The sequence below is a fragment of the Mizuhopecten yessoensis genome, unplaced genomic scaffold (genome assembly GCF_002113885.1).
Source record: "Mizuhopecten yessoensis strain PY_sf001 unplaced genomic scaffold, ASM211388v2 scaffold5193, whole genome shotgun sequence".
Taxonomy (NCBI): Eukaryota; Metazoa; Mollusca; class Bivalvia; order Pectinida; family Pectinidae; genus Mizuhopecten; species Mizuhopecten yessoensis.
The window spans coordinates 1335006-1361466 of NW_018405926.1; the positions used below are offsets into that span (position 1 = coordinate 1335006).

The 26461-nt window shown below is 34.7% G+C and overlaps 1 protein-coding gene across 1 annotated transcript; it reads right to left on the bottom strand.

Annotated features, from left to right (window-relative positions):
- Positions 1–3118: 3118 nt before the first annotated feature.
- On the bottom strand, positions 3119–6300 carry LOC110450364 (alcohol dehydrogenase [NADP(+)] A-like). Its single transcript, XM_021497843.1, has 4 exons — positions 6265–6300; positions 5469–5576; positions 3997–4113; positions 3119–3265 (listed from the first exon to the last, which is right to left on the bottom strand). Exons 1-4 carry the CDS (start codon positions 6298–6300, stop codon positions 3119–3121), a joined length of 408 nt encoding a protein of 135 aa, XP_021353518.1.
- Between the last annotated feature and the right edge of the window lie 20161 nt (positions 6301–26461).

Consider the following 26461-nt stretch of genomic DNA (forward strand, 5'->3'; position numbering starts at 1 on the left):
ACGAACGATACAATGCTGATGTAAAATGTCTAAGATCCCTTTCGATCTATACAGGACTTTTGAACGGGTAGTCAGGTACGTCGGCCATTCTGAAAGACAAAACACATTTTTTTAATGTTGAACATATGTTTAAGGTATAATAAATAATGATTTTTGCCATGTTTTCTTATTTAGTTAATCCTCGACTTTTTTAAAGTAACGGAAAATCTATACATCTATATCACCAGAATATAAAATACCCATTGTTGTGTGCCTCATTATGAAATATACTTACATGCTCGGGCGGAATATTCTTATCCCTTTATCAATCCCTCCGATCGTGTCCATGTCTTCTGCAGAAAGCTCGACATCGAAAACCTGAAATAAATATACATATATATATATATATCTAAATGATGAGCCTCTTAAGAGATGGTTGTTCTAGGGAGGTACATGTACTTAGACACTCTTGTCAATTTTCCCCCAAATAAATGGACATGTATGAATTTAATGCAATATCTTACATATATATTCCATAGTTCATGTCCTGTCTTAGGTACGTATTAAGTATTCATATGTTTCAAGCCATGGCTTACGTAAATATTCCATATTTCATGGGCCTGTCTACATAAGCAATATTTCTTTCCATATTTTACATATTCAATGCTAATTGTAATTTACATTTTACATATTCATTGCCCGGTCTTGCATATCCGATATCCTTCTTATAAACATGTACCATATTTCACACAATCCATACATATTCGATATTTCATACCACGTCATACAAACATATACTTTGATTCATGCCCTGTCTAAAATATTTTAAGCCCTTTCCTAAATAATTCCCATATTTAATACTCTGTCGTATATCAACAATATATATTTCCGTGTCTTACATACATTTGTATTACATGATATGTCTAACACACAAATTACATATTCCATGCATCGTGTTACATAGCTTATCCCCTTTCACGAAATGCCTTGCGAAAATATCAATATTTCATGCCCTTTCTAACATGTATTATGCCCTGTTCTAAATAATTTCCATATTTTATTCTCTGTCTTACATATCACTTACCCTGTCTTCAATTCCATATGTCATGTCTTGTCTTAGATTGATATTCAGGATATGTAGAGCAGCTACTGCTTTTCATAGCCTTAATGTACAGGAAAAAATTACCTCGTTCAAATCATATGTTTACGTTACGATGAACTAAAATAAAAAAAGTTGCAACACGTTTTGTTAATTTAATATTTTTAATATCAGTATCGGACAGAAAACCAGGAACAGCCAGAACTCCAGCCTACACACAAATTTCAAACGTTCGACTTACGCCGATCAGCTGATTTGTTAAAACGAAAAAAAACTACTATAATCTCATAATAAACAAAACTTGATATTCCTTTCATTTTTCAAAGTTGATCGTATTTCATGGGTTTTTTTTCGCATTTAACACCGCTAATTATATATTTAGTAAATGTTTATGTCCGCACTATTTCAAACAACGGTCAACATAGTAACCATCCAGGGCATTCGTCGGCCGAGCACCCATCGGCGGTGGGCAAAGCTCATTTAAAGTTGAATGTACAGCCGTGGAATGTGCTGTTTGCCAGAAATCCTGCTGATGTAAATGAAGATCGGTTGGTGGATGAAGTGCCCTGTGTCATTACAAAGTTCTCTGATGTGCAAGTTGATGTCACGGGGACTACCCAGCCGGACGTTTAGGTGATCAAAGGTTCGTGACCACTATCGCGAAGAACCGATGGCGAGTGGCCATTACACATTTGTGCGATGTCCCGCGATATTGTGAGGCACTTGTGATACCCGTAAGTGTTCTGGATACCGTCTGAGTGCAAAGGTGGACGTCCAGCGATCGACAGCTGATCAACACGTAAATTGCCATTGGCGATGGCTGACAATGCTGTGGATAACGTTTCCCTCTGTGTTGTGGAGCAAGAACGGTTATATGACCGAACGGCGGACTAGCTTTGTGTCCAAACAGAATCATAATGTGACGGGCCTCAAGTCCGAAGTCGTTCATTGCTTGAATAGCTGTGGCCCGGAGGCAATGTCGGTATATTTTACTCGTAAACACCTAACAGCAATAGAGATGATTCGCCTCTCTGGTCTATTCTGTATATATATATGTCTTAACTTCACCTTTTATGGTCTTCATTATATGATAACAAGCTATGAGTTGTCAATGTTTACTCTTAAAAGATATAGAAGGTATTAGATTCGTGTCCATGTCATGTTGATTTTATTAAAATCGTTCAATAATTTGATATAAGTCTTTAATACGAATGTAATATTTAATTTATCACATAACATTTATAAGTTGAAATTAAACTTTACACACAATTATGTTATAACAGCTGACTCTATACAGGGCGAGACCAAAGAACTCTGATCGTAGTATTGTCGTTCCGCGCAGTGCAAAGTAGTTAATGTTTTTTGTTGATAATGAAAATTTTTAAATGTAAAGAAAATAATTATGACAAAGTAACATTCCAAATTGATATTCAGTTAATGTTTCATGTGGTATACTAAAAGAAGAAGTACTAGTAATTGCGTACGAATATGTTCCCACGGTTTTGACCAATCGCAGCACCGTTAGGCTTTATTACACGTGTGTATAACCATATTAATTACATGTCCGTATTTTGGTAAATTGGGTCACTTATGTGATTAATATATTTATTTGTCCTAAATAAATGGTGCATGTATGATTCTATCTATTTGATGTAAGACAAGATACCGGGTTATACGTGTAGTGTCGGAAACATTCCCTAAGAACATGATTTGCCGCCTTGTCTAAACATTCTGTTAATTTTTGTTGCTGTATTTTGTTCCTATTTTGAATTACATTGTAAGTATTAAAGTTGAATGTTGACACTTCAGCGCATTTTGTTTTATATATTTGAGAAGGTTTACATGTAGCGCATAAGAATTGTGGAGTAAACATTTCATAGGCAGGAAAGTCAATTGTGAAAAATACAATTGATGATCATGAAACAAAACTCTTATTAACGTTTTATTATTTTAGAAGAGATGTGATCGTTATTGTCACCATGTTTATAAATCTCCTTTGGGTCATGCGTTTGAGTAAATGCCCGATCCACGTAATAAGCATTAAAATAAATACTCCAATTTCTTTTTAAATTTACGTAAGTAATGCTGCATTGCCGGGGGAAACGCCATTATCAATATATTATCTTTCTTTAAGGCAGCCTCCAGCTTTGTTTTGGGAGAGTAGGCGCGACACTCCAACTGTAGGGACTAAATGAAAATAGAAACATAAAACAGAACTCCCGCAGTATATCTATTTTTGGCTGCCTCTGTATTCCAGTTAGGGCAAAGAAGAAAACGACATGTTGTGCAATTAAGTCCAAACACATGTACGGTGTCGTCTATTCCAAACATGCAGTAACAATTAGAGTAGATATCCGCCCTTCAAAAGTTCATTTTCTGTTTTTATATCGCGAAGAAACATTTATTTAATTTACAAAAGTGAGTTGACCACAGCGACGGTGTTATGTATAAAGAGCAATAAAAAAGAAATGGCAAAACGCAAAAATCAAAACAAAACAAAATAAAATAAAGCCAAATTACCCCTTTTAATTACTTTTTCGCGAACACTTATTTTAAAAAGAGTGCTTCAAAACATTTTTCGATGTATTAAAAAAGATAACTAACATAGCATGGTATCAATTGTTAGAGTTGTGTACAAACAAGTAACACTAATACATATTATTTACTTGTGTTGTTTAATGTAATCAAAAACATGCGTCATCCTATCCTACCTGACTTGCCACTGGTTTAACACATGAGAGCATTATCATACCTGATTTACTACTTGTTTAACAGGTGAGAGTATTATCATACCTGATTCACCATTGCTTTAACACGTGACATCATTATCTTACCTAATTCACCACTGGTTTAACACCTGATATCATTTTCCTACTAGGTTCCCCATTGGTTTAACACGTAAGAGTACATTATCCTACCTGATTCAACACTAGTTTACCACGTACCACCTTTATGATGCGTTCCCCTTGTGCAGAATTGAAGTTTGATATTCCAATGCTCTTTGCCTTCCCTTCGTCAACAAGTTTTTCCATTTCCTACCAAAATTGTCGAAACGTTAAATTCGGGTAACTATTTAAGATAACATACACACACAAATATTGTTGTTTCTGCATGTTTTTTAAACACAAATCGAATAAAAATAGCAACGTTATAAAACATTATCGGCAAATATGATACGATTCAAAATTATGTCAACATATTCATAAACTTTGTCGAGATCTTTTAAAAAACATCAACATAATAACTCGAAATTTTATATGTAAGTTAATAGCAGAATCAAATCATTACTACTTTCACACCTTTTTAAAAATAATAGCCCCAGATGTTTTTATTTCATCACTTTAAAATTCTTATCATGTTATTATAAAGACACTTGTTAATTACATTGTAAAAAGTAAATAATTCACATTTAGATTTAGAAAGATCTGGATATCAGTCTAGTTTGCTCTGTGTAAACTAATGCAAAGTACAAACAATTTCAAGTACGACCAGTGTTGTAAAAGAAATGAGATTTTTTTCATTTATCAAATGGTTGATAGCCATACAATGCACAACCCTCCTATATTAAATAAAAAACACGAATGAGAAAAATCTTTGGTTTACAATGGCTTCAAAAAATTATAGTTGGTTTCTTTTTATATTTGTATTTACTTAATGTGTGAATGGTCCGATCTTTTCCCTTTAAAATAATCGGCATCATGAATTTGAATAAGTACGTCATGTATGTCAGTACCTTTGAACAAATGAAATCAGGGCTATTGAATAAATGTCATATTTTGAACGAAAAAGCTCAAAGATTTATATAATAAATTGTATTTGCAATATGTAAATATACGTGTAAAATGTAACGAACTGTCCATTTAAGTCATTGCAGGCAAACCACTGGAACATTCCTCTGATCTAGATGTTATCCCTTCGCTTTTATTTATATACATGTATCATTATAGCTTGACTGGACCAGTTTACAATCCGTGTCGTGCATCTCAGACATGTGTACAGTCACCTCCTCTCGTTTTATTTTTACTCTCCTGCTACAAATCATGTTGTTCATTTTCTTTATGTTTATTTCATCTTGGAATTTTTTAATTAAAGAATGAAATTGCGTCATCTACTTCTTTTGCACGTATATTCCATGGCTATTTTCCTGAGAGAACAGTTCAATTTTGCTATTGCGCTTTCAGACTTTTAGTTAAGAAACAAAAGAAACATTTTTTCTTATATTTTTTTTACTATTAATACTGAACCAACTTAAAAAAGGGCTCATGGAATGTTCTTTATCATATAGCCTTTTTTCAAAAATGATATGTAAAAGTCCTAGAAAGACCTAGAAATCTATTCTCTGATGTTGGTTTCTATGCTAGGGTGTGAATATAGAAACTCACGTATTTACTGCTGCACTGCCGGGGGATCCAAGTGAACCGTAGGCCATTATCACTATGTCATGTTTCTTCATGGCAGTTTCTATTTTATTCTGTTGGAAGTAGGCGCGGCACTCAACCTGTAAAAAAAGTGATGTAAATACCAGATTGATACATCAGGAAACTTGCATACATGTATTTATCTTTCTCGTTTAATGAAGCTTTCAGAGTGTTCTCATAAAGCGATTCATATTAATTATAAGTTGAATGGTGTCGGGCAGATCCGATTAATTCCGTTTTAATTCATCTTTGGATCTATTAACATGCCAATTATGGCGCAGGACATTTTTGATGATTTTATTCCAAAGCGCCCGGGGATGTATATGTTTCACAACGACCCAGTTACGGTTAAACTCAATAATAGTAAACCGATTTGAATCTAATTAAACAAACTTTGATCTCAAAATTATTATTCTCAGATTTGTCCGAATAATAACAAAAACAGAAAAATAGAATATTATATCTAAAAAGAGGTTATGTAGAACATAAGCAATAAAATGCAATATACTGAATATACCGAATGTCGCTTTAAACATATTTACGTTTATGCTCTATAAACAGGTCGCTGAATAGATATTTTATTTGCGACCTTTATCCTACCCGATTCACCACTGGTTTAACACATCAGAGCATTGTCCTACCAGATTCACCACTTGTTTATCACGCGTTATTATTTGTTTACCCGTTTCACCAATTGTTTAACGCGTAAGAGTTCTTAATCCTACCTGATTCACAACTGGTTTATCACGTAAGAGTACATTTTCTTACCTGATTCACCAATGGTTTAACACGTGCCACCTTCATGATTCGTTCCACTTGTGCAACATTGAATTTTGATATGCCAATGCTCTTTGCATTTCCTTCGTCAACAATACGATACGAATACGAATAATGAGAAATGTAAAGTATTTGTCAAGGATACATGTACCCTGCCTAAAATTGACGCTATATACAAGAAACTAGTATCCGGCAATTATGTTGTTTGATTCCTTGAGAGACGTAAGAGAACAAATATTTAGTACAAAATATACAAGATATAGTCAAAAATAGTGTTTTGAGTAAAAAACAATCAAATAAACAAACAGGGATTTAAATTATTGAGATCAAATGTTTATACCGTCACTCTAGCCACCTGAACTACCTTTTGCACAATTACGCCAAAGCTGTATCGTGGTGCTCATGTATATACGAACAACCACAGTAGAATATCTAGTATTTTGCCTGCAGTGGGACAGGGATCCCTTATACTGTGTTATACCATATGTCTGGACAATCTCGAAAAAGAGAATAAAACACTGTCCACTGAAAGTCACAGACTGAACCAATGAAAATATGGCCAATACAAGAGTTATGTATAAAACTAACAGACAGCTTAAATATAATTCACCTTCCAGACGCATTCAAAGTCAACTCCGCCATCATGGTCAAGCTGGCCATCTTTCATGGGTAAGATATTGTTGGGGTCGGCCTATTTCTAAACGAATTAATTAAGTATCTATTTAAGGGACATCACGGTGAAGTGTTTATATTTTTTGTCTTTTCCCCCTCAAATACTACATAAACATATCAAGTGAGGATCCTTATGGAAAATAACGATCGGATTTGGCTGATAGAAATTCATAAAAATGAATAATTTTAAGATGATCATCGGGATTTCTACCTGTCTGACCAACGTTTTGTTCAAGGATTTCCCTCTACTAACGTATGCGCGTGGCACACCATTTATTTGTAAACAAAATGACTAGCCGTGTGAAAAAATCGGTATAGGTGTCAGCTACGAAGCAAAGTATTGCCAAATGGTCAAAAGATAGCACAAGGAGTACATTACGGAATCATTATTGCAGTTGGGAAGTATTCAAAGGAGAAAATAACTGCCCTAGTTCTACTACATAAACATCAAGTGAGTCTCCTTATGAAAAACAACGGTCGGATTTGGCTTATATGTAATAGAACGAGGAAAAGTGACGAAGATAGTGCCGTTGCTGGGGCTCGAACCAGCGATCATAGCCTCTCCAGCCCTATTCCCTACAGCTGACGCTTGTGAGGCAACCTAACAATGCACATCTTTTACACTATTCGCCCCTTTTTCTAACACCAACTCCGGTTCTTTTACTCCCCACCAAGGATTCTCCTACCTTGAACGGGGAGAGCCAACGGTACCCGTTTGTAATAGGACGAGTCGGGGCTCCGGGCAATTCACGCACTTAATCTGTATTTAGTGTGTCCCCGAGTCCCGCATCGCCCTATGTTGTCAACCCAGGTTCGGTATGTCACAACGTACGAAATCTGTCGGCTAAAGAATAGATAATAAGATCCAAATAAACTGTAAACAATATTTATTAACGTGAGGATGCAATATTTACAGATGAGAAGCCCTTTCACTCACACTTACATACTACATACACACATGAACTCGGCCCTGGGTCTAGGTCCTACATAAGCTTGGAATTTCCCTAGCCATGCATATATGTGATTTTTGGAGATATTTTTTTTGTTCTATCATTACATTTGGCATGCATTTACAAATATTATTGTGAAATTTACTACAAAAATAAAAAAAAGTTCTTTCATTTTTAGTTCCCCTATCCCTAATCCACGGCAGTGCTGTATTCTGCATCTAAGATTTCAGAGAGGTCTCATAGATAAATGACTTTTGGGCGAGTAATTATCAAATAATATATCAACAACATATATCAAATTAAAGCTTATTTAGTACTCTTTCACACTTTACATGCATTTTATCAAATGTCTAAAGAAGTAAAGTTTAATGGACTTTTAATTATGAAATTTCAAAAATTACAATTTTCATGTAAAAACTTTTGTATATGACATCACAGCCTGTCTAACTTTAAACCATTGTATAGTGAGACTTCCCCCCTACAAAATAAATGTTATTGTAACGTTATAGCCCAATTAATTATTTAGTAAATACATGTCAAACATAGCAATATAAGCAAGCGCCAACTCTCAAGGGGCCAATACCAGTGTGACATAGGGATGAGATATCCTGTCCCTGTGGGCTTGTGATCCTTATTAAGTGGTGTAAATATTAAGAACATATGTGTGTATAGTCAATTTATCTAAAAATAGGTGTTATGGAGTATTGCAGTTATTAAGATAGGGATATTTGACCTGAAAGGACCATGAAGGGGAGGTATAGGAGAAGGAAAAATGTATTCACAAAGTGTAATACACCACATAATGAGGGTACCAAGACTACAGGGCATGGGGTGAGTAAAGTTCCAAGTGGAAATGTCTCAGGTACCTGGAAGAGACTGAGTTCTGATATGTATTCCTTAGTCACTGTAACGCGTCCTGGTTGTAGCTTTCCTAGCACTCCTGACACTGAGGGTAACCCTGGCATTGTCAAGCTCCTTAGGCCCAAGAAATCACAACCAGTGGTAGAAGTTGCATCACACCTTCATGAAAATAGGGGAAAAAGGTCTAGGTTAGATACAGATGTTCAAAATCAGGGTAACAGACTAATAGATACTGAGAAAATAAGTGATCTTATGCCAATTGTCTCGTCACACACGTGTGACAATCCAGATGTTGACATTCACAAAGAGGTCAAAGTAGGAGTAACATGTAAATTTAAAGTAACGTGCAAAACATGTGGTTGGGTGTCTAACAATAAAAAAATGTACAAAGAGATTCGATCCCCTAAAAGGGGTCCAAATCCTGCTGGCCCAAATCTGACAATGTATGCCGACCTCCAAGAAACACCTATGGGGCCAGCAGGGGCACGGCGTTTGTTCAATGCTATGAATTTGGTTCCCCCGTGCCGTAGCGGTATGCAGAGACATGCTAATATTGCAGCAGAAACAATCATAACATTAAATAAGGAGGATATGGCAAATAAAGCACAGGAAGTAAGAGAAATAAATGAGTCGAGGGGAGCTGCAGACCCTAACATGGTTAATGTTCAAGTTGATGGCAGGTACAATAGGTCAACAGTAACCTGTTGTAATAAACCTGGTACAAGTGCTACACAGTTAGCACTTATAACTCGCGAGGATGTCACTGACAAAAATTACAGTATAGGGATAGCTGTCCAATCACAAATATGCTGGAAAGGTAAATGGTTACGCAGAAAAGGGTTTGATGCAAAATGTCCTGGTGGCCATATAGACTGTAATGCCACAATAGGGGTGGGGACACCGTTATCAGAATTTGAGGCTGCTAAGCTAGTAGGTGAGCAGCTATACCAGCAGCAAGATCTTATTGTACGATACGCTACATCAGATGGGGACGCGCGATCAGTAGCAGGTCTTGACGCAGCTTATAAAGCATTTATATCCATGTGGGATGTGAAACGACTAGCATATCCAATCAACCCATTTAGGTCAAGCACACTTTAGAAAATGTATGCGTGTACATTTTAGCTCAGACATGTTCCCAGGTATGAAAACAAGAGAAGAAAAGATAGAAGCGCAAAAGGTGCTTAGCCGTGATATAAAAGCTCGGTGTAGCCTAGTCTGTAAAGAGCTCACAAAGGATTGTAGCGGAGAGACAAAAACCATGCGCGAAAAACTCCCCCTTGTCTTAGATGCCACCCTTCGATGTTACAGCGGGGATTGTTCTAGATGTAAAAGATGCTCATTTGTATGCAATGGTGGTACTAGTACTGGTACTTGGTGGAACAGGTCCATATTCCTGTCTAAATACAAGCTTTGCAGCTTGAATATGAATGAAATGACAAACTTTGATATTTTGAGATAAAACAGTCTGAGAATGAAAAACAGTTTTGCAACAGAACCATTTTCGTGTTCACTGCATACTAACGCAAATTCCACTTTCTATATATCAAAAAATATCTTGACAATGGTATCACTCGTATTAACTATGTGTGATAATGTCTTATATGGTAACTATTAATAGTTCTAAGATATGTAATGATACATACTCGTGTATCCTTATTTTATAGTTTGAGAAATATCAGTTTTGGAGATAATTTGCTTAGAGATATACGAATTGTCAGGAGAAACAACTTTTACTACTGCAAGGGTAATAAATATAAAAATAAGATGAAGGTAACATACACACAAACTCACATGTAATTGCATCATTAAAATTACGCAAGTGATAAAGTATGCAAAAAATATATATTCCTACATCAAACAGGTGTTTCATCCTTATACGACTAATTCGCGATCCTAGCGGCAAACTCTACTGGTTAACACTAGCAGAGTCTACCACATTGTACATAAAAAGATGAACATAAAAGGAGGACATGGACATGTGATTTTACCTAATAATAGATCAAGTATGTCGTATGAATTACACTGCATCAATAATAATAATATACACTTTTGATTTTAGTCGTTTAATTTCAATCTTTCCCCCGAAGATATGGTCACTATCGCAGGCACTGACAAGGGCTTCCGAATGTACAAGCACGTCACGTAAGTAATCACTGAAATGGAAAGCACATACACTTAATCAATCAAATTCAATCGCCATTGCATACACCAGGATGTCTACAGCCAGAACTATTCGTTTACAATCATGGAACAAGTTGATGTCAAAGTGACAACCATACCTTTCCAGCTACAAAACAAGTTTTTAACTGCAGTCAGCTGGATGACCTTTTTTCAGGTGCTGAGATTCGATGAATTGCTGTTTACTTTCCTTTTCCATTGATACCTATTGCAAAACCTATTGAATGTGTGTTGCAACATCGCAGGAGTGTATATAGACAGCGACCTTAAACCGACTTCACGTGCCTTTAAACGTATCAATGTGTGAGACAATTACATACAATGTATATTCTTTTAAATGTATGCTTTGTTTTTCTCTTATAGTATGATTCTTATAGTAGTATTGTTTTATGACGAAAATAGTTCAAAACAATTAACCGTAAAAATATTTTGATATAATACTAACTTCATAGTTATTATCTTTCAGAATGACCAGTACACCGGATTATCCTTTCAATTGTTCCGTATAGAAGGTGGAATTGGAACCATAACTTACTTCATCAGCTGTGTGTTGTTTGTGAGGTGCTATGGACAATCAGATTTAGTTCATGATTCTTTTGTTACTTGTATCCATTGTGTCCGAAGTGTGGTTCAGTGACTGTTCGATATGTGGTAAACAGTATCAGATATTTCATCTTAGCTTAAATATATAGGGGTTGAATCTTGATTTTTCCAGTGTTCATGCAAGTATGGACGGGGGGGGGNTTAGTAAAGTTTACCTGTTCAAACTTGCATGAACATTGGAAAAATTCAGATTCAAACCCTATTGTTCCAAATAACTATCGATTGTAAGAAATACCAATTACATCATTTAAATTACCAACAATTTCTTTCATTCATAAACCTCGTGTAGTAATTTGGTGTGAGATCGCAACGTCATTAGGACAGGAAGTGTATAAGCTACACTCTTTGCGGGGTTTTTTTCATTGATCATTCTCGGATATATAATATGAAAGAAGTTTCATTGTATGTCGTTTGTATAACATTATATATCGTAATTCAATCTTCGCGTTATTTGGGGTTTGGTTGTTGTAGTCTCTGGTTAACTATATGCGACATAGGCCTAGTATTATGCCTATATGCTGCGTTTGTCATGTTCATGGAAATCCATGAATAAGTTTGCAAATAAATAAACCTCGGTTCATACTTTCTTATGTTAAAATAATCCAGATTAATTTCCTACATCGCCAATATTTGGTCGCTGTGTGCAGACCCATATGGGACATCGAAATACCCTGTCAGTTTGAGCGTTGTCAGATTGATATCGTCCATGCGGCACTATTGTGAAAATGAAGTTTAAACTTATTTATTTTCAAAATTTCTAATAGCTATGATAATAAACAATAAGACAAATATTTAAATGATAAAAAGAATGATAAATTGCAGATTTAGCAACTTTTCGACAGTGAGTTTGGGTTTTGCAAAGGGAGAAAACTCGAACGAATAAGGCTTATTGAAAAATAGGGATTTCGAAATTCTTAATTAGTATTTCCATGGAACAACATCCATTCATGCTAATATTTAAAGCTGTTTGTCGGTCACATGTGCTACTTTTGAGCAATCACAGAACATGAATCAAAAATTAACAACAAATTTGAATGTACATAATAAACATGGTCTTTTATGCTTTATTCTAGTATAAGTATTACTGTACACCTACGTTGGTACATCAGAAACTATTGACATTGGCAATCACGTGATGATCACATGATCTAGCACATGTTGTCCATATATTGCCATTTCAAATGTTTTACCCAAATTAGGGAACGATCTTTTGTCGATGACCTTTCAAATGTGAAATGCTGCGTAAAGAGATTATATGTACATGTTAACGTGAAAATATAATATATTTGATTTAAAATTTGACTTGCCAAATACGACAATTATAAACGCATAATGATTTCTGTTAAGTAGATGTCTTATCGGATGTACCATTGCATACATGAACCATCTTGTAAGTGTCAAGGGAAATTGTTCTTTCATTAAGGCTGCTTCCCTCGTGATATTTCAACTCTTTTAACTCCTTTCTGTTGTGTATTAAATTTCAAAACATTTGCACTAAACATATGGTACATGTACGTGTGTGGGCATATTACGGTGTATATTTAAATATGTATAGTCCAAATAGTAGTCATTCTTAGATGTCTGCGTAAATTACGAAGTCTCGTATTGTTCTAATTTCCTGATGAATAAGTTGAGTAATAATTGGCTGATGTGATGGCCATTTTGAGATGCTTCTTCTGAAACTGCAAAAGATATAAGTTCTTGATGTTTCCTCCCGGACTATGATTACTAAATTGCTTTCTTTTGTTATGTTACTGATTTTAATCCTTGATATAACACACACGTTTGCTTGACGTGTAGACATTAAAGCAGCGGTTACATTTTTTTCTTCAATTGTTGCATAAACACAGAAAGCTTGACAAATACATGTATATCAAAATATGCTAAAACGAAATAAGTATCAAATCAAGAAAAAATACCAAATTAAAGCATCAAGACATATCTGTCTAAACGGTGAGTTAACATTGATGTATGCCATCTTTATTGAATAATCAAAGTACTGAGAGTTCCCCAGACACATGTTTCCTTGATGTTGCAATATTTCCATAGTTATATATATAACATGTTAGGAAAAAAGAACACAATACAGTCAGTTGAGATACTGGATAAACACCGTTTAAATTTGCTGAAAATGATGTGAACGAATATTTACTCTTATTTAATGTCTGTGTTGGATAAAGTCTGAAATGTATTTTCCTCCGAGGACCAACAGTAAGTACTGCTTCAAGAAGCTTTGGGCTCTGCTTCTGCGATAAATATAGAGTTGACTTCCGAATGAATAATTATATGACTGTTGCAATATCGCCTTAATGCCTATTGGTAGAGGGTGAAACATATATCTTCTACAGACCATCAACAGTGCACATGTGTTACAAATGTCTTTAGGTCAACTAGGATTTTGCCATGGGTCATATGTCAGTATACACCTCTTCGTATGATTATGTTAATGGTAACAGCATGAAACTTAAATCAATTTCTATATCCCCTATCCGGGGACCGGTGGGGGACTAATTAACATTGTGTCATAAAACAACAATCTCACTGTAAATAAATATTGTAATACATGAATCACATCAAACTTCAGTTATCAATTTTTATACAAAAAATAGTGTAGGCTTATCTTGAGTTCAAATTTTTCTGACATTCAAAATATTATGTTCTTACGTATGGAAACTAGGGGTATAACATGGAATCCATTCTACATTAAGTCAGTCAAGTGTATTGGGTGCTATCATGAAATGTGCTGAGGCAACAATTAATCACAGTCCCCAAACTTTTCCAAGTTGAGGGTCAATTAAGCTCAACTATTGCTTGCTAATTGCACATCATGTGAAATGTACTAGACTTGCCAGGTAAACTTCCATGGACAGTTACATGCTGTGTTATTATATTATATACAGATTGTCAAGCCTCTTGTGGTTTAATACTGCTCTGTAAGTTATACAAGTATGTTCATGGGACTACACCATAGCGTATTGCATGTATGTGTATTTATACAAGTATTTCATACACAAACAGTAATGCCAGTGGTCGTGGACGGTTCAGACCAGGGTTGGGGTGAGGGCTCTCTTCAGCAAATACATCTCACAGAATTTGTTTATCGGAAAGTCCCCCATCCTTCATTACTGTCCTCATTTAGATATATTTCTTCAAATACGTGGCAATTTTCAACTTTAACATATTTGGATTTTAATTTTGGTTGTAACATAAAATAAAGTTCTGATTCCAGGACATACCAATACGAGGCTCGATACTCATAAAGGGAGCCCCATGAACTATTGCAAAATACACCAACCAATGAGGAAAGTGACGAGGTGGGGAGTATATATGAGGGAGCTATGGCCTCAATTAGAATGGAGGTCTCCATCAAGGAAAATTTCGAGTTTTTGATGAGAGATCATGTATTCCCAGTGTATCTATCAAAATGGCTTTGATGGACACTTTTGAATCCATTTGGGCCACAACTGCACAGCATGTATACGATGTCTGGCAATCATGCAGTCCATGTAATGATCACGTGTTAAATCGTTATTGCAGATAATATTATCTTCAGTTTCAATCCAGTTGTTGTTTGGATTGATTTACATCTTCCAAATCTTCCTGTGTTGCCTGAAATACAAGAAAGAATACATCATTTAATGTTTTGGTTGTTTTCATTGTTATGAAGTTTATTATTTGATATAATATTTAACAGTCATTTTTATTAGTCATCCTTGTTTCATATTCAACAGTTTTTATCATATTTTCTTTAGCACTGACCAGGGGCGGATCCAGGTTTTTTTTCGGACAGGTGTTACCATTCCAGTTTATTTTGCTACGCATGTAATCTGAAACATAGATTATTATTTTAATTGATTTTGGGTTGACTCTGATTGGCTGAAACAACATCATGTGACCACCTGTAAAAGTAGTTATAAACCTGAGTGGTTTGCAGGTGTTCAAAAAAGTTGGTAGAACAAGTGTAATTTTTTTGTGAAGTCATTTAGATGCTTGATTAACACCCCATGAGAGACAAATACAGTAATGATCAAGATTAACACTGAAGTCACTTGGATGCTTGATACTGCCTATCAAAGACAAACGCAACGATTATTGCAGATATTTAAATGATTATTGCAGATATTTAAATGATTATTGCAGATATTTAATTAAAAAAAAAAAAATTCAGATATTTTTGTTTAGTTGATTTTAATATTTGTGACTAAAAAAAATTGGAGAACTATATTTTTTTACAATTTTTTCTTCAATTTTGAAAAAATCAATTAAAATAATAAAACTATTGTAGCATGGTGATTTCGGTCGATACATGGTTTTATCGACCTAGGTTAGCAATATTAGCCACCTTGTACTTTCCCAACTTGCTTTTTTTTAAGTAAAATGCCAGAGCGGAATGAATCATGAATATATTACTAATTATTTTTTGTATTATTTACATGTATTTCAATTTTCACCAGAAAAAAACTACCAGTTTATCTATCATGTAAGAAAAAGATTCTCGGATTAAAAACTTTTAAATTTAACACTTGTACCCTGTTATTACTACTGACCACTGACCTTACAGGTACAAACGTCTCTATCATGGTTCGCTGACCAATTTAATTGATGCTGGGGAAGTTCAACACCGAGTTTATAAACATGTTAGAGGGGAGGGGACAGATATTGCGTGGACAGTGTAATACACTCACAGTTACAGAATCATTACTCAAGAAATGAAAATATTAAAATCAGATAAGCTTGCTACGCTCGCAATGAACACAAAACATAAGATATTGACTTCAACATCAAGATAACAGTGCGTCAGAGACGTGGACTATATATTTGCTTTTTACAAGCTTGGGCTTGATACACAATATCATTCTGGAGTTTCATTTATATTGCACACTATCTATGTCGGAACAAATTCACATGTTATTCACTGATTCAGAGTACGCACCTTGCCCCGCAATCTTTACAAAAACATTCAGTTCACACGTCAAGATACTCAATGATGCAGTCGGCATAGTACAATAATATGAGTGCCAATCGGCTATCGAAGGGATGAGTGCTTAGAGATTTCAAGCCCCCGACAATTCAATAAACTTTTGCCCAAAATATTAAAAACATATTACCTGACCACATGCAACATTTGAAATATATTTGGCAAGTGCGATGTCCGAAATTCTGTCAAAAATAAATAATAACAGCACAGTTGAACCCGCTTACAATGATATTCTATTTGCTAGAGAAAAATAAAGATAATAAACGATATATTACAAAAAAACGCGATTAAGCTGTTTTCGATCGTTTTTAGGTTGTCTGAACCGTAAGTGAGATGCCCTATAATCATCAGACATAGCTTAATGTGGAAACCTGATAAGATATTAATGCAAATTGATGAAGTTATAATTTAAATCATTTGTTAATTGTCATTAATACCAGCTTGTTGAAAAAAATATTTCATTTTGTCGTCGTAATGATCAGTAAGTAAATTCTACTTTCACTTTCAAATAACTTCGAGCAAGAACTATAAGAACTATTGTTATACTTAATTCTAGCCAACGATATCGTAATGTAACAGTCAATAAGATGAAAGAAGTGATATTAATAGTCATGATTTACCTATTTTGAATCAAGAAGTTGCGTTACATTTTGGCCCATAAGCCTCATACTATTTTGCCGCGCTATGTAAATTACGATTAAGTGACAATCACATGCCTCGCAAGTCGTGCGGTGAAATCAAATTGCATAAAAACAATAACAACTAAAAACACAAAATATTTCTTTATTTACAATAATCAAATATTCGTTTCAACGAAAATGGTGTATATTGCAAATAAAGCAGTCGTCGTCAATTGTTTACGACAATACGTTTACTTTGGATCGATTTCCGGCACCATGCTGTTAGGACGGCATGCCCCGAATTTGACACTTTTCAGCGTAGACACGGGAAAATCAACTTGCAATGCAACAGAGAATAGAGAAACCATTGTTTATATGATTAAAAACACACGTCTTCATTATGGAGTAATATTTTCATTGAATCGACATGATTTTCTCACATGTGGTGTACATGTATTATTACGGGGATACAGAGTGGATGTCCAAGTGGAAATAATCACTAATTGTTTACGAATATGTATTTCGTACGTTAACCGCATTCCGTTTCTTATTTTATAATCTTACCGGAGTTCCGGAATTTAACTTGTTTTTGTAAGTTAATCACGCCTTGAAATAAAAATGTCGGAGAAGAAGATTTGTTGCTGATGCTGTTGATGCATGTTTGAGCTAATTCCCCAAACTTATAAACTGTGTGCCACAAAAGCTCTATCACATGGTGGAGAATCCGTCTTTTGGCGTGTAAAGGCAACCGTTAATATTAATGGAAGGCATGCTCGTTTTCTTATTAGAATTTGTGTCAGTAAATCTCAATTTCAGCAAATTTTATTGATAATCATGATCAATTGGATTAAACATGAGGCTTGAAGCCTATATTAAGTTATTTCCATAAGATTAAGTTTATCATATATTTTGACATTTGACTTATTATACTTTTTTGTAATTTGATTTTAAATTTTGCAATGATATAGTAGTTTAATACATGCTGATATAAACAAATGCAGCTGAGGGATAAGTGCCAAATCAACCCCCGAGCTTCGCCCTAGTCTTCCACACAGGAATTGATTGAACACATAGCTCCCAGCCGCACATGTAAAAAGAGCATGTTATGTCTTCAATGTTTACGCTGGACGAAATCCAAACAATATAAAGGAAATGAGATTTTATAAATATTTCCATTCACTATGTTTCTCACAAGTCATCAGTGTTCATCAAAGTGCACAGTTCCGAAGTATATATTATCATATTCAATACCAGTGCATGTACACATACCAACTGAGACATCTACAATTACTGAAATATAACTTCAAAAATATAATCATTCATCATCTATGTAAGGGCACATACCAACTTGGCATATATACTAGTATATAGTTAACTACAATTAGTATTGGTCATTACATATGCATGAACATGTACCTTATCGGCATATCGTGAGTAGTCCCAAATAAGATTAATTAGTTGAAAAATATTACTCTGACAGCAAGGTATATCACATTTAGTACAAATCCTCTCACCTGTTGGCGTATGTACATAGCACTTCTAATGTATTGTAAGTAACCTGTTGTCATACTTTACTTTCTATAAGTAGTGATGACGACCTTGACCTTGACCTTATGAAACACAAACTCCTTCCGGTCTTCTTATGCATGGCCAGTATATGAAACCTATTCAAATTCTACCTATGGATGAACTCTCTAGGTGACAAGATATACATATAGTATAGGCCAATAAATAATGGTCGTGACCTTGACCTTGACCACAGATAGTTGAAGCTTGAGCACTTTCGAGGTATTCTCATACATGATGATTAAATATGGTAATGTCAAAGTCCTTGCAGGGATGAAGTTACTAGAGTTGTGATACAACTGTGGACATATATATAGGAATGAAACGCTATATATCCTCACTGGCTGTATCACAAGGGGATCTTACTATTCGTGTATACCTATGTACATGTTCCTATATGTATGTATATGTCTGCATACATATACCACAGTGATACGAACAAGTATAATTATACAATTATTATTTTCAATATAATCATAATTACTGATAATGTGTGTATACAAGGCATTTCACTATTATTAACTAAGTAATCATGTCAGAGTTTTGGTTTTTTTAATGAATTTTCTTACATTATCAAGGATATTTTTATTCATATCATCTGCGAACTCATTTGACCCTTTTAATAATATATTGATATTAAATTGATGTTGATAATGAAGTGATTCTCTGAGTATTTCTCTCTGCACATTGTTAGCTGGACATATAAAGAAGAAATGATACGATGTTTCAAATCCATATCCACATCTACAAGTTAGGGAATCTTTTAAATGATCCCTATATAGGTCATAGTTAAGCTGACTTGCTCGATATCTGTATTGGCACAGTATTGTATTATCATGTCTATTACCATACTTTTTAAAGAATGCAGAATTAGTATCATTGTTATGTGTATCCATAGCTATCAGCCTTTTAAATATTTTAAGGGAAGGTGCATTTATAATTCTATTTCTTAAGTCATTAAAATTTACGGAACATGTAAGGGAAAAAAATGTTGAAGTAATTTTCACTGTGGTATATTGGCGGATTGAAGGATCTGAGTGTGAATGGGTATCTTTGCTCATCAATAATATTTCAAAATGGATTAATAATGTCAGACACATAAGAAAGGGCTGTTGCTATGCAATATTTCATACATAAGTATATAAGTATATATTTATGCTCATTGTATAATTTTTCATGCCATGTTCTCTTCCGTAGACCAGTTATTATTCTTGCAGCCCCAATTTGTGTAGATTCAAGAAGGTTTTTGGCTTGTTGTGAGCAGTTATCACAGATAACATCAGCATATTCAAGTAACGGTGTGATAAAGGCAATACAAATTGCAATAAGGGATTTTCTATCAATTTTATGTTTTAGGTATTTTAAAATATTTAATCTCTGGAAGGCTTTCTCATATATATTTTGAATAGGCTTGCTGCATGTGTTTATGCGAGTCAGAAGTAGTAATTTCTGTGTCGGCAAATTGAAGTGGCGGGTGTATACTATCAATATAACTGATTTAGTTTTTAAAGGATTACATTTTACATCCCATCAAAGGATAATGACCGAAACCTGGGATTTCTTCTGAATACAACCCAGAGATGAGGGCGTTAGCGCGAATCTCTGGGTTGTATTCAGATGAAATCCCAGGTTGAGGTCATTAACCGACTCAAACCAATGCGCTCCTTGGTTTAAATAAATACCAATTGGAGAATAAATACCAGCCGCCACGGTTCACCAGTCACGCACACTTTGCAAGGTGTGGAACGACATAACACGACTGTTCCTTCCCGTAAACAACCGAGATGTTAGATTGCAATTCACTCTGAATAAAATATAACCCTGAATAATCAACTACTGAAAGGGCACCACTGCATCAGTAGTTATCGTGATGAAGATTTCTATATCTGAGCTAATTTTGTTTTTCGACGGGCAGTGTATAAATCTCGAGTTCGATCCCTACAACTTTTGTTCTTTTTTATTGTGTTTTTGTTTAACAACAATTCTATTTGTGGAAAACGTTTGTAGAATAGGACATTTTTCATGATAGCATACAAGCAAAGATTTATATTTATCTTCAATTTTGGATGCAAAAATAGCTGACGTCAGCCTCATATCTTTAGTAAAAGGACATCTAAAACATTTACATTTAATTAGTCTTTGATTTTTGTGTGCATGTATTAAAGGTTATTTAGCAATGAAATATTGGAAACATTTATCTTATTTTCATCTTGCCGATCTGATTAAATTGTTAAATTACGAATAGAAACATAACTATGTTATGAATTTCAAATGGTGATATGTTATAAAATGTATGTGTTTTTGGAAATAATAACTTAAGGAACTAACAGTTTCAATAAGAATTTTTGAAAAAAGAAATTTGCTGCAGATGAAAAATTAACCCCCATCCCCCGCCAACACCAACCCACTTTTTAGTTTAAACTTTATTTTTATTGATGTTTAATAACAATAGTACATGGTTATAAATACAGAAAAGGATCCAGAAACAAGTACATAGTACTTATGTAAATCCGTCTCCTTATAGACATAACAGCAGGTATGGATCAGTACTGACAATATCATAATTCATATAAATAAATATAAATATATATAAAGTATAACATGTGCAGGGAAAAGAAAGAGAAAGGGTGCAAGGATTTAAAGTGGGATGTGGAATGATGTTTGATGGGGAAGCGATGGGCATCAAAACTGCATTGAGAGAACAAACGCTGATTGCATGAATACAAACCACAACAAACATGATTACTGATATGAATGAAGTTTAAGTTTCTTTAAAAACGTCTAGACTGAATGATGAAGTTTTGAACACAGTCAAAAATAATTTCATTTACGTGAATTGGTAGTTTGGGTCTACCGTAAAGTAAAAAGCTTACATTATAGTTAGGAGGTAGGCGACTAAAACATTGGATTCTCAGCAGCTGGTAGTTAGGACATTGGGGGAGGAAATGTTCTGTAGTTTCAGTAGACCGATTACATGAGCACATGGGACTATCAACTAAGTTTCGTGCAAACAGGTGAGTATTTAAGGAGCTGCAGTTCATCCTAAGTCGTGCATGATGGATCTGACCTTGTCTGCTTTTGCAGTAGTAATAGTGCTGAGGAACAGAGAGAGTGTCGGCATTAAGATTTTGTTTGAGGTTAGTAATTGAGGGATTGTATTTTACGTTATCTGGTAGTGCATTCCATAAATCAACAGAAGATGGGAGGAAAGAGTCTTTATATAGATTAGTTCGACAGTTGACTTGACAGAAGTTGTTAGCCCTTCTTGTATTGTAAGTATGTATATTTGAATGGCGAGCAGGTAGAACGTTAGCCAGATAAGAAGGGCACTGACCATGAACAATCTTATGAAATTGGATAAATTTGTGTTTTCTCCTTCGGACAATAAGGGGGTCCCAACCAGATTCTGCATATAGTCTGTCGTGACTTGTGAGTTTGGTTGCCCCAGTCACGATTCTGGCTGCTTCGAGATGTATGTTTTCAATCAACTGGCTTTGGCCTAAAGTTATGTTGTCTCATACAATATCACCATATTCTAATAAGGGTCTTATAAAAGTATAATATATCGTTTGAAGAGACTTTCTATCAATGATACATTTTAGATTCCTAATTATGCAAAGTTTTTTAGAGGCTTTACTAATAATGTTTTGAATATTGTCACTCCAACTTCCATTGGCTGAGATAGAGATACCGAGATGTTTATGGCAAGTGACTTCAGTTAAAGAAATGTTGTTCATATACAGAGAGGGATGGATCGGTTTTTCGAGTTTCTTACTAACAGTCATTGTTACAGTTTTGTTAGGATTAAAATTCACAAGCCAAGTTTTAGACCAATCGTGAATTTTCATTAGATTATCATTTAACAGGTTTGCGGTCGGACCCGGTGACTCCACTTTGACATATAGAGACGTTTCTTCAGCAAATAGCTTTATAGTACAATCGATGTCTTTGACAATATCATTTATAAAGATTAAAAAGAGCAGTGGACCTAAAATTGATCCCTGTGGAACTCCTGCTGTGATATTTGCTAAATAAGATTGTTTACCATTTATAACAACACGTTGACAGCGATTATGTAAGTAATCTGAGAACCAAGTAAAAATATTTCCTGTGATGCCGAAAGATTTTAGTTTAGAAAGAAGACCTCGATGCCATACTCGGTCAAACGCTTTGCTGATATCACAGAAGACCATTCGGACTTCTTTACCTTTATCAAGAGCAGAGAAGATATCATTAGAAATAGATAGAAGTTGATTTATAGTGGAATCACCGGATCTGAAACCAGACTGGAAGGGTGTTAATAAAGATTTATCAATAAGATAGTTGTAAACATATTTATATACACAGCGTTCCAACATTTTCCCAACAATTGATAATAGAGAGATAGGACGATAATTACTTAAAGTAGATGGATCGTCTTTTTTAAATACTGGTGTCACATGAGCAGTTTTCCAAGATGACGGAAAAATACATTCAGTGAGCGAACGGTTAAATAGGATTTGTAGTGGATAGCTAAGAATATCGGCAGCTTCCTTAATCAAACGAGGACTTATAAGGTCGGGACCAGAGGCTTTCTTCATGTCAAGGGACTGTATTGCATCAAGAACGTCTTGACGAGATATAACAATGTCGGAAAGTATGTGAGTATGAGAATAGTTTAGAACAGGGGGATCAATATTAGAGTCATTAATAGTAGATTGTGAGGAGAAAAAAGTGTTAAAGGCGTTTGCTTTATCGAGATCGTCATAAAAAATGTCGTTATTGGCAGAAATAGGAGGAATGCCGCCTTTTCTTTTAGAGTTAGACATAAAACTATTTATAATTTTCCACCATTCCTTGGCACAAGTGTTAGTATTATAGTTGAGTTTATCACAGAGTTTGTTAAAATAGTCACGTTTGGAATTACGAATGGCGTTTATACAAGTATTTCTGAATTTTCTAAATTTTGCCCAGTCGTCTACTTTACCAGAATGCTTAGCTTTTCGATGAAGGTATTTTCTTTTTCGGATCAGTTTTCTTACTCTGTTGTTTAACCATGCGGGAGCGTTACTTCTTACAGTTATAGTCTTATTCGGTATACATTCTCTAGCCGTCTTAAGTATAATGTCAGTAAGTAGGTCAGTACATCTGTCTATGTTATTATTATCTAGAATGCTGTCCCAGTCAATTTTAGAAAGCTTGTCTCTGTAATCGTCATAGTCACCGAGGTCATATAACAAAATGTTACGTTTAAAACATGATTGAATGGGTTTGGATATATTAAGGCTACCATATACTGGGCAATGATATCTAATAGGCTGGTCTAGGAAGCTTTCACCGACATGACATAAGTTAACTAAGGATGGGTCACTAGCACAGACTATATCTAGGAGAGAGGAAGACGATTCAGTGAAAAAGGTAGGATTGGCGACACTCTGTGTAAGATTGTAAGTAGTTAGTAAGTTGCGAAGGTGAATAGAGTGGTTATTATTATTATTTAGTAAGTTTGCGTTGAAGTCGCCGGTTATTATAATGTTGGGAATTCCAGTGTTAAAAGCAAGTTCGATAGAATGAGCAATATGGTCCCAAGAAGAAACAGGTTCATCTTGGGGTCTATAGAATGTCCCATACAGAACTAGTTTACCTAGTATGTTAAGTTGCACCCAAACGCACTCAACTGAGGGTAATTCTAAGTCAGATCGACGCTTGGATGTTATGCTGTTGCTAACGTATACTAAGACCCCACCTCCTTGCCTATGAGGTCTACAATAACAATATGGGGAAGAAAAACCAGGAAATTCGGAATCAGAAATTATCTCATTAGGACTAAGCCATGTTTCGGTAAAGGAAAGGATATTAATCTTATACAGTTCACTAAAGAGAATATCAAATTTATGCTTTATGCTTTTTACGTTTAGGTGAACAAAAGTATATTTGGCATTAATGTTGTAAAGTTAGATGAGCACGAAGAAACTGATGATACGTCAGACACGCTAGGCCCGGGATTAGTTTCAATATCGTCAGAGAGAAGGAGTAATATTCGGAGAAGTACTAAAGATATACACATAGTAAAGCAAATAGATATGACGCTCTTCACTTCGTAGGGTGCTTGCCTGGTTCGGGTATTAAAGTCATATTTAAGTTTGCATGAGACTTGTAACATGTACATTAAGATATGCTATGCATATAATACAATTAATACAAATAAAATATCCACTAGTACAGACCCGGTCATGTATGTGTAATTACATGATCGATGATAGTTACGGTAGTAGAAAATACCTATCCGGACACAGTAGAGATTAGGACATATAGACATTCAAGTTACGGAGGTAACCTTAGGATGAACATAACCATTCGTATCCGGATAGGGTAACAAAAAAAATCGACCGATAAGGGCAACAACTTTGTAACATGTATAGTGTGAAAAAATGCGCTTGTTCACGTGGGCATTGGGAAAGGGGAGGTAATAGTGTAAGGAAAGTAAAGGTGCGGTGGGATATGAGAAGAGTAAGGTAACAAAGAAAAAATAACATGATGGGTATTACTTCCATCGTGTAACCGAGAAAGGGGTAGGCAGGTACATATAATAAATAAATTTCATGTGTATACATTTAGGTTTTAAACGCTAATTAACTACTGGAGTATTGTATTGTTTAATTGTATTGTACATGTACATACAATCAAGTGATTTTGTAGTGTACATAAACATTCAATGAATATTTACAAGTACACTCGACTAAGTGTGTACCAATATATTAAAACAATTCATGATACATATAGAGAACGATACAATTTACTAAGCCTATCAAAAACTAACAAAGAGTTAGTGGTACTACACGTATCTGATTGTCTGGGTGTATAAATCAACATATCTTATAAGTTTCTAGGTATGTAATTGCTAAATCCTGAATTGATCTTGGATCAGAGGTAGATGACATGGTAAAGTAGCTAAAGTTTACCAAATAATGAATTTCTATATATGTTACTTTACACCTATATGTACAAAATGTACCATAGTAATATAATTATGATGAATTGTGAAGTTATGTATGAGAAACTGCGCAAACAACATACAATTGTATTATTATGCAATATTTTGTATAGCAGAATTGGGGAATAAAACAGTTTATTGATTGATTGCATGTTCGCACACGCTTGAATACAATACGTACCTGTTTATATACATGTATCTGTATATGTGACTAACAATATTATTTTAGGTAACGTTACATCTCATACCAGGGTTTACATTTCAGGCTGTTTGTATCTAATTAGTAAACTTCGAACATTTCATGATACCTTGGATATAGTAGAAGATACATATACTGTATAGGTAACAAAACAACAACAAAAAAGACATGTAAGGGTTGTTAAGTTTGAGAAACTATCATGTAAGTTTAATTTGACTTTGAAATAATAAAAAATAAAAACCCACTCTTTCCCAACTGATTCATAGTCTTGGAGCACATTGGCTATTAAATTATAAAAATATTCATGGCGAAACGATATTTTAAAACGTTTATTAAAAACGTATTTAATCAAATTGATTTCTAAATTGTAAAAGTATTCATCTAATTAAAAGATTAGAAACAATAAAATAAATATAATGACCCGTCTTTGACGGGATTCAAACTCAGTTCAGAGGACTTGTGATTGTTATGAGACACGACGTCACGTGGTCAATCTCCAACGCATGTACACGTCGTGTTAAACAGGTGGTCAACTTGTTGAAAAATGGATTACAACTCTGACAGTATCCTAAGTCAGTTATTGGA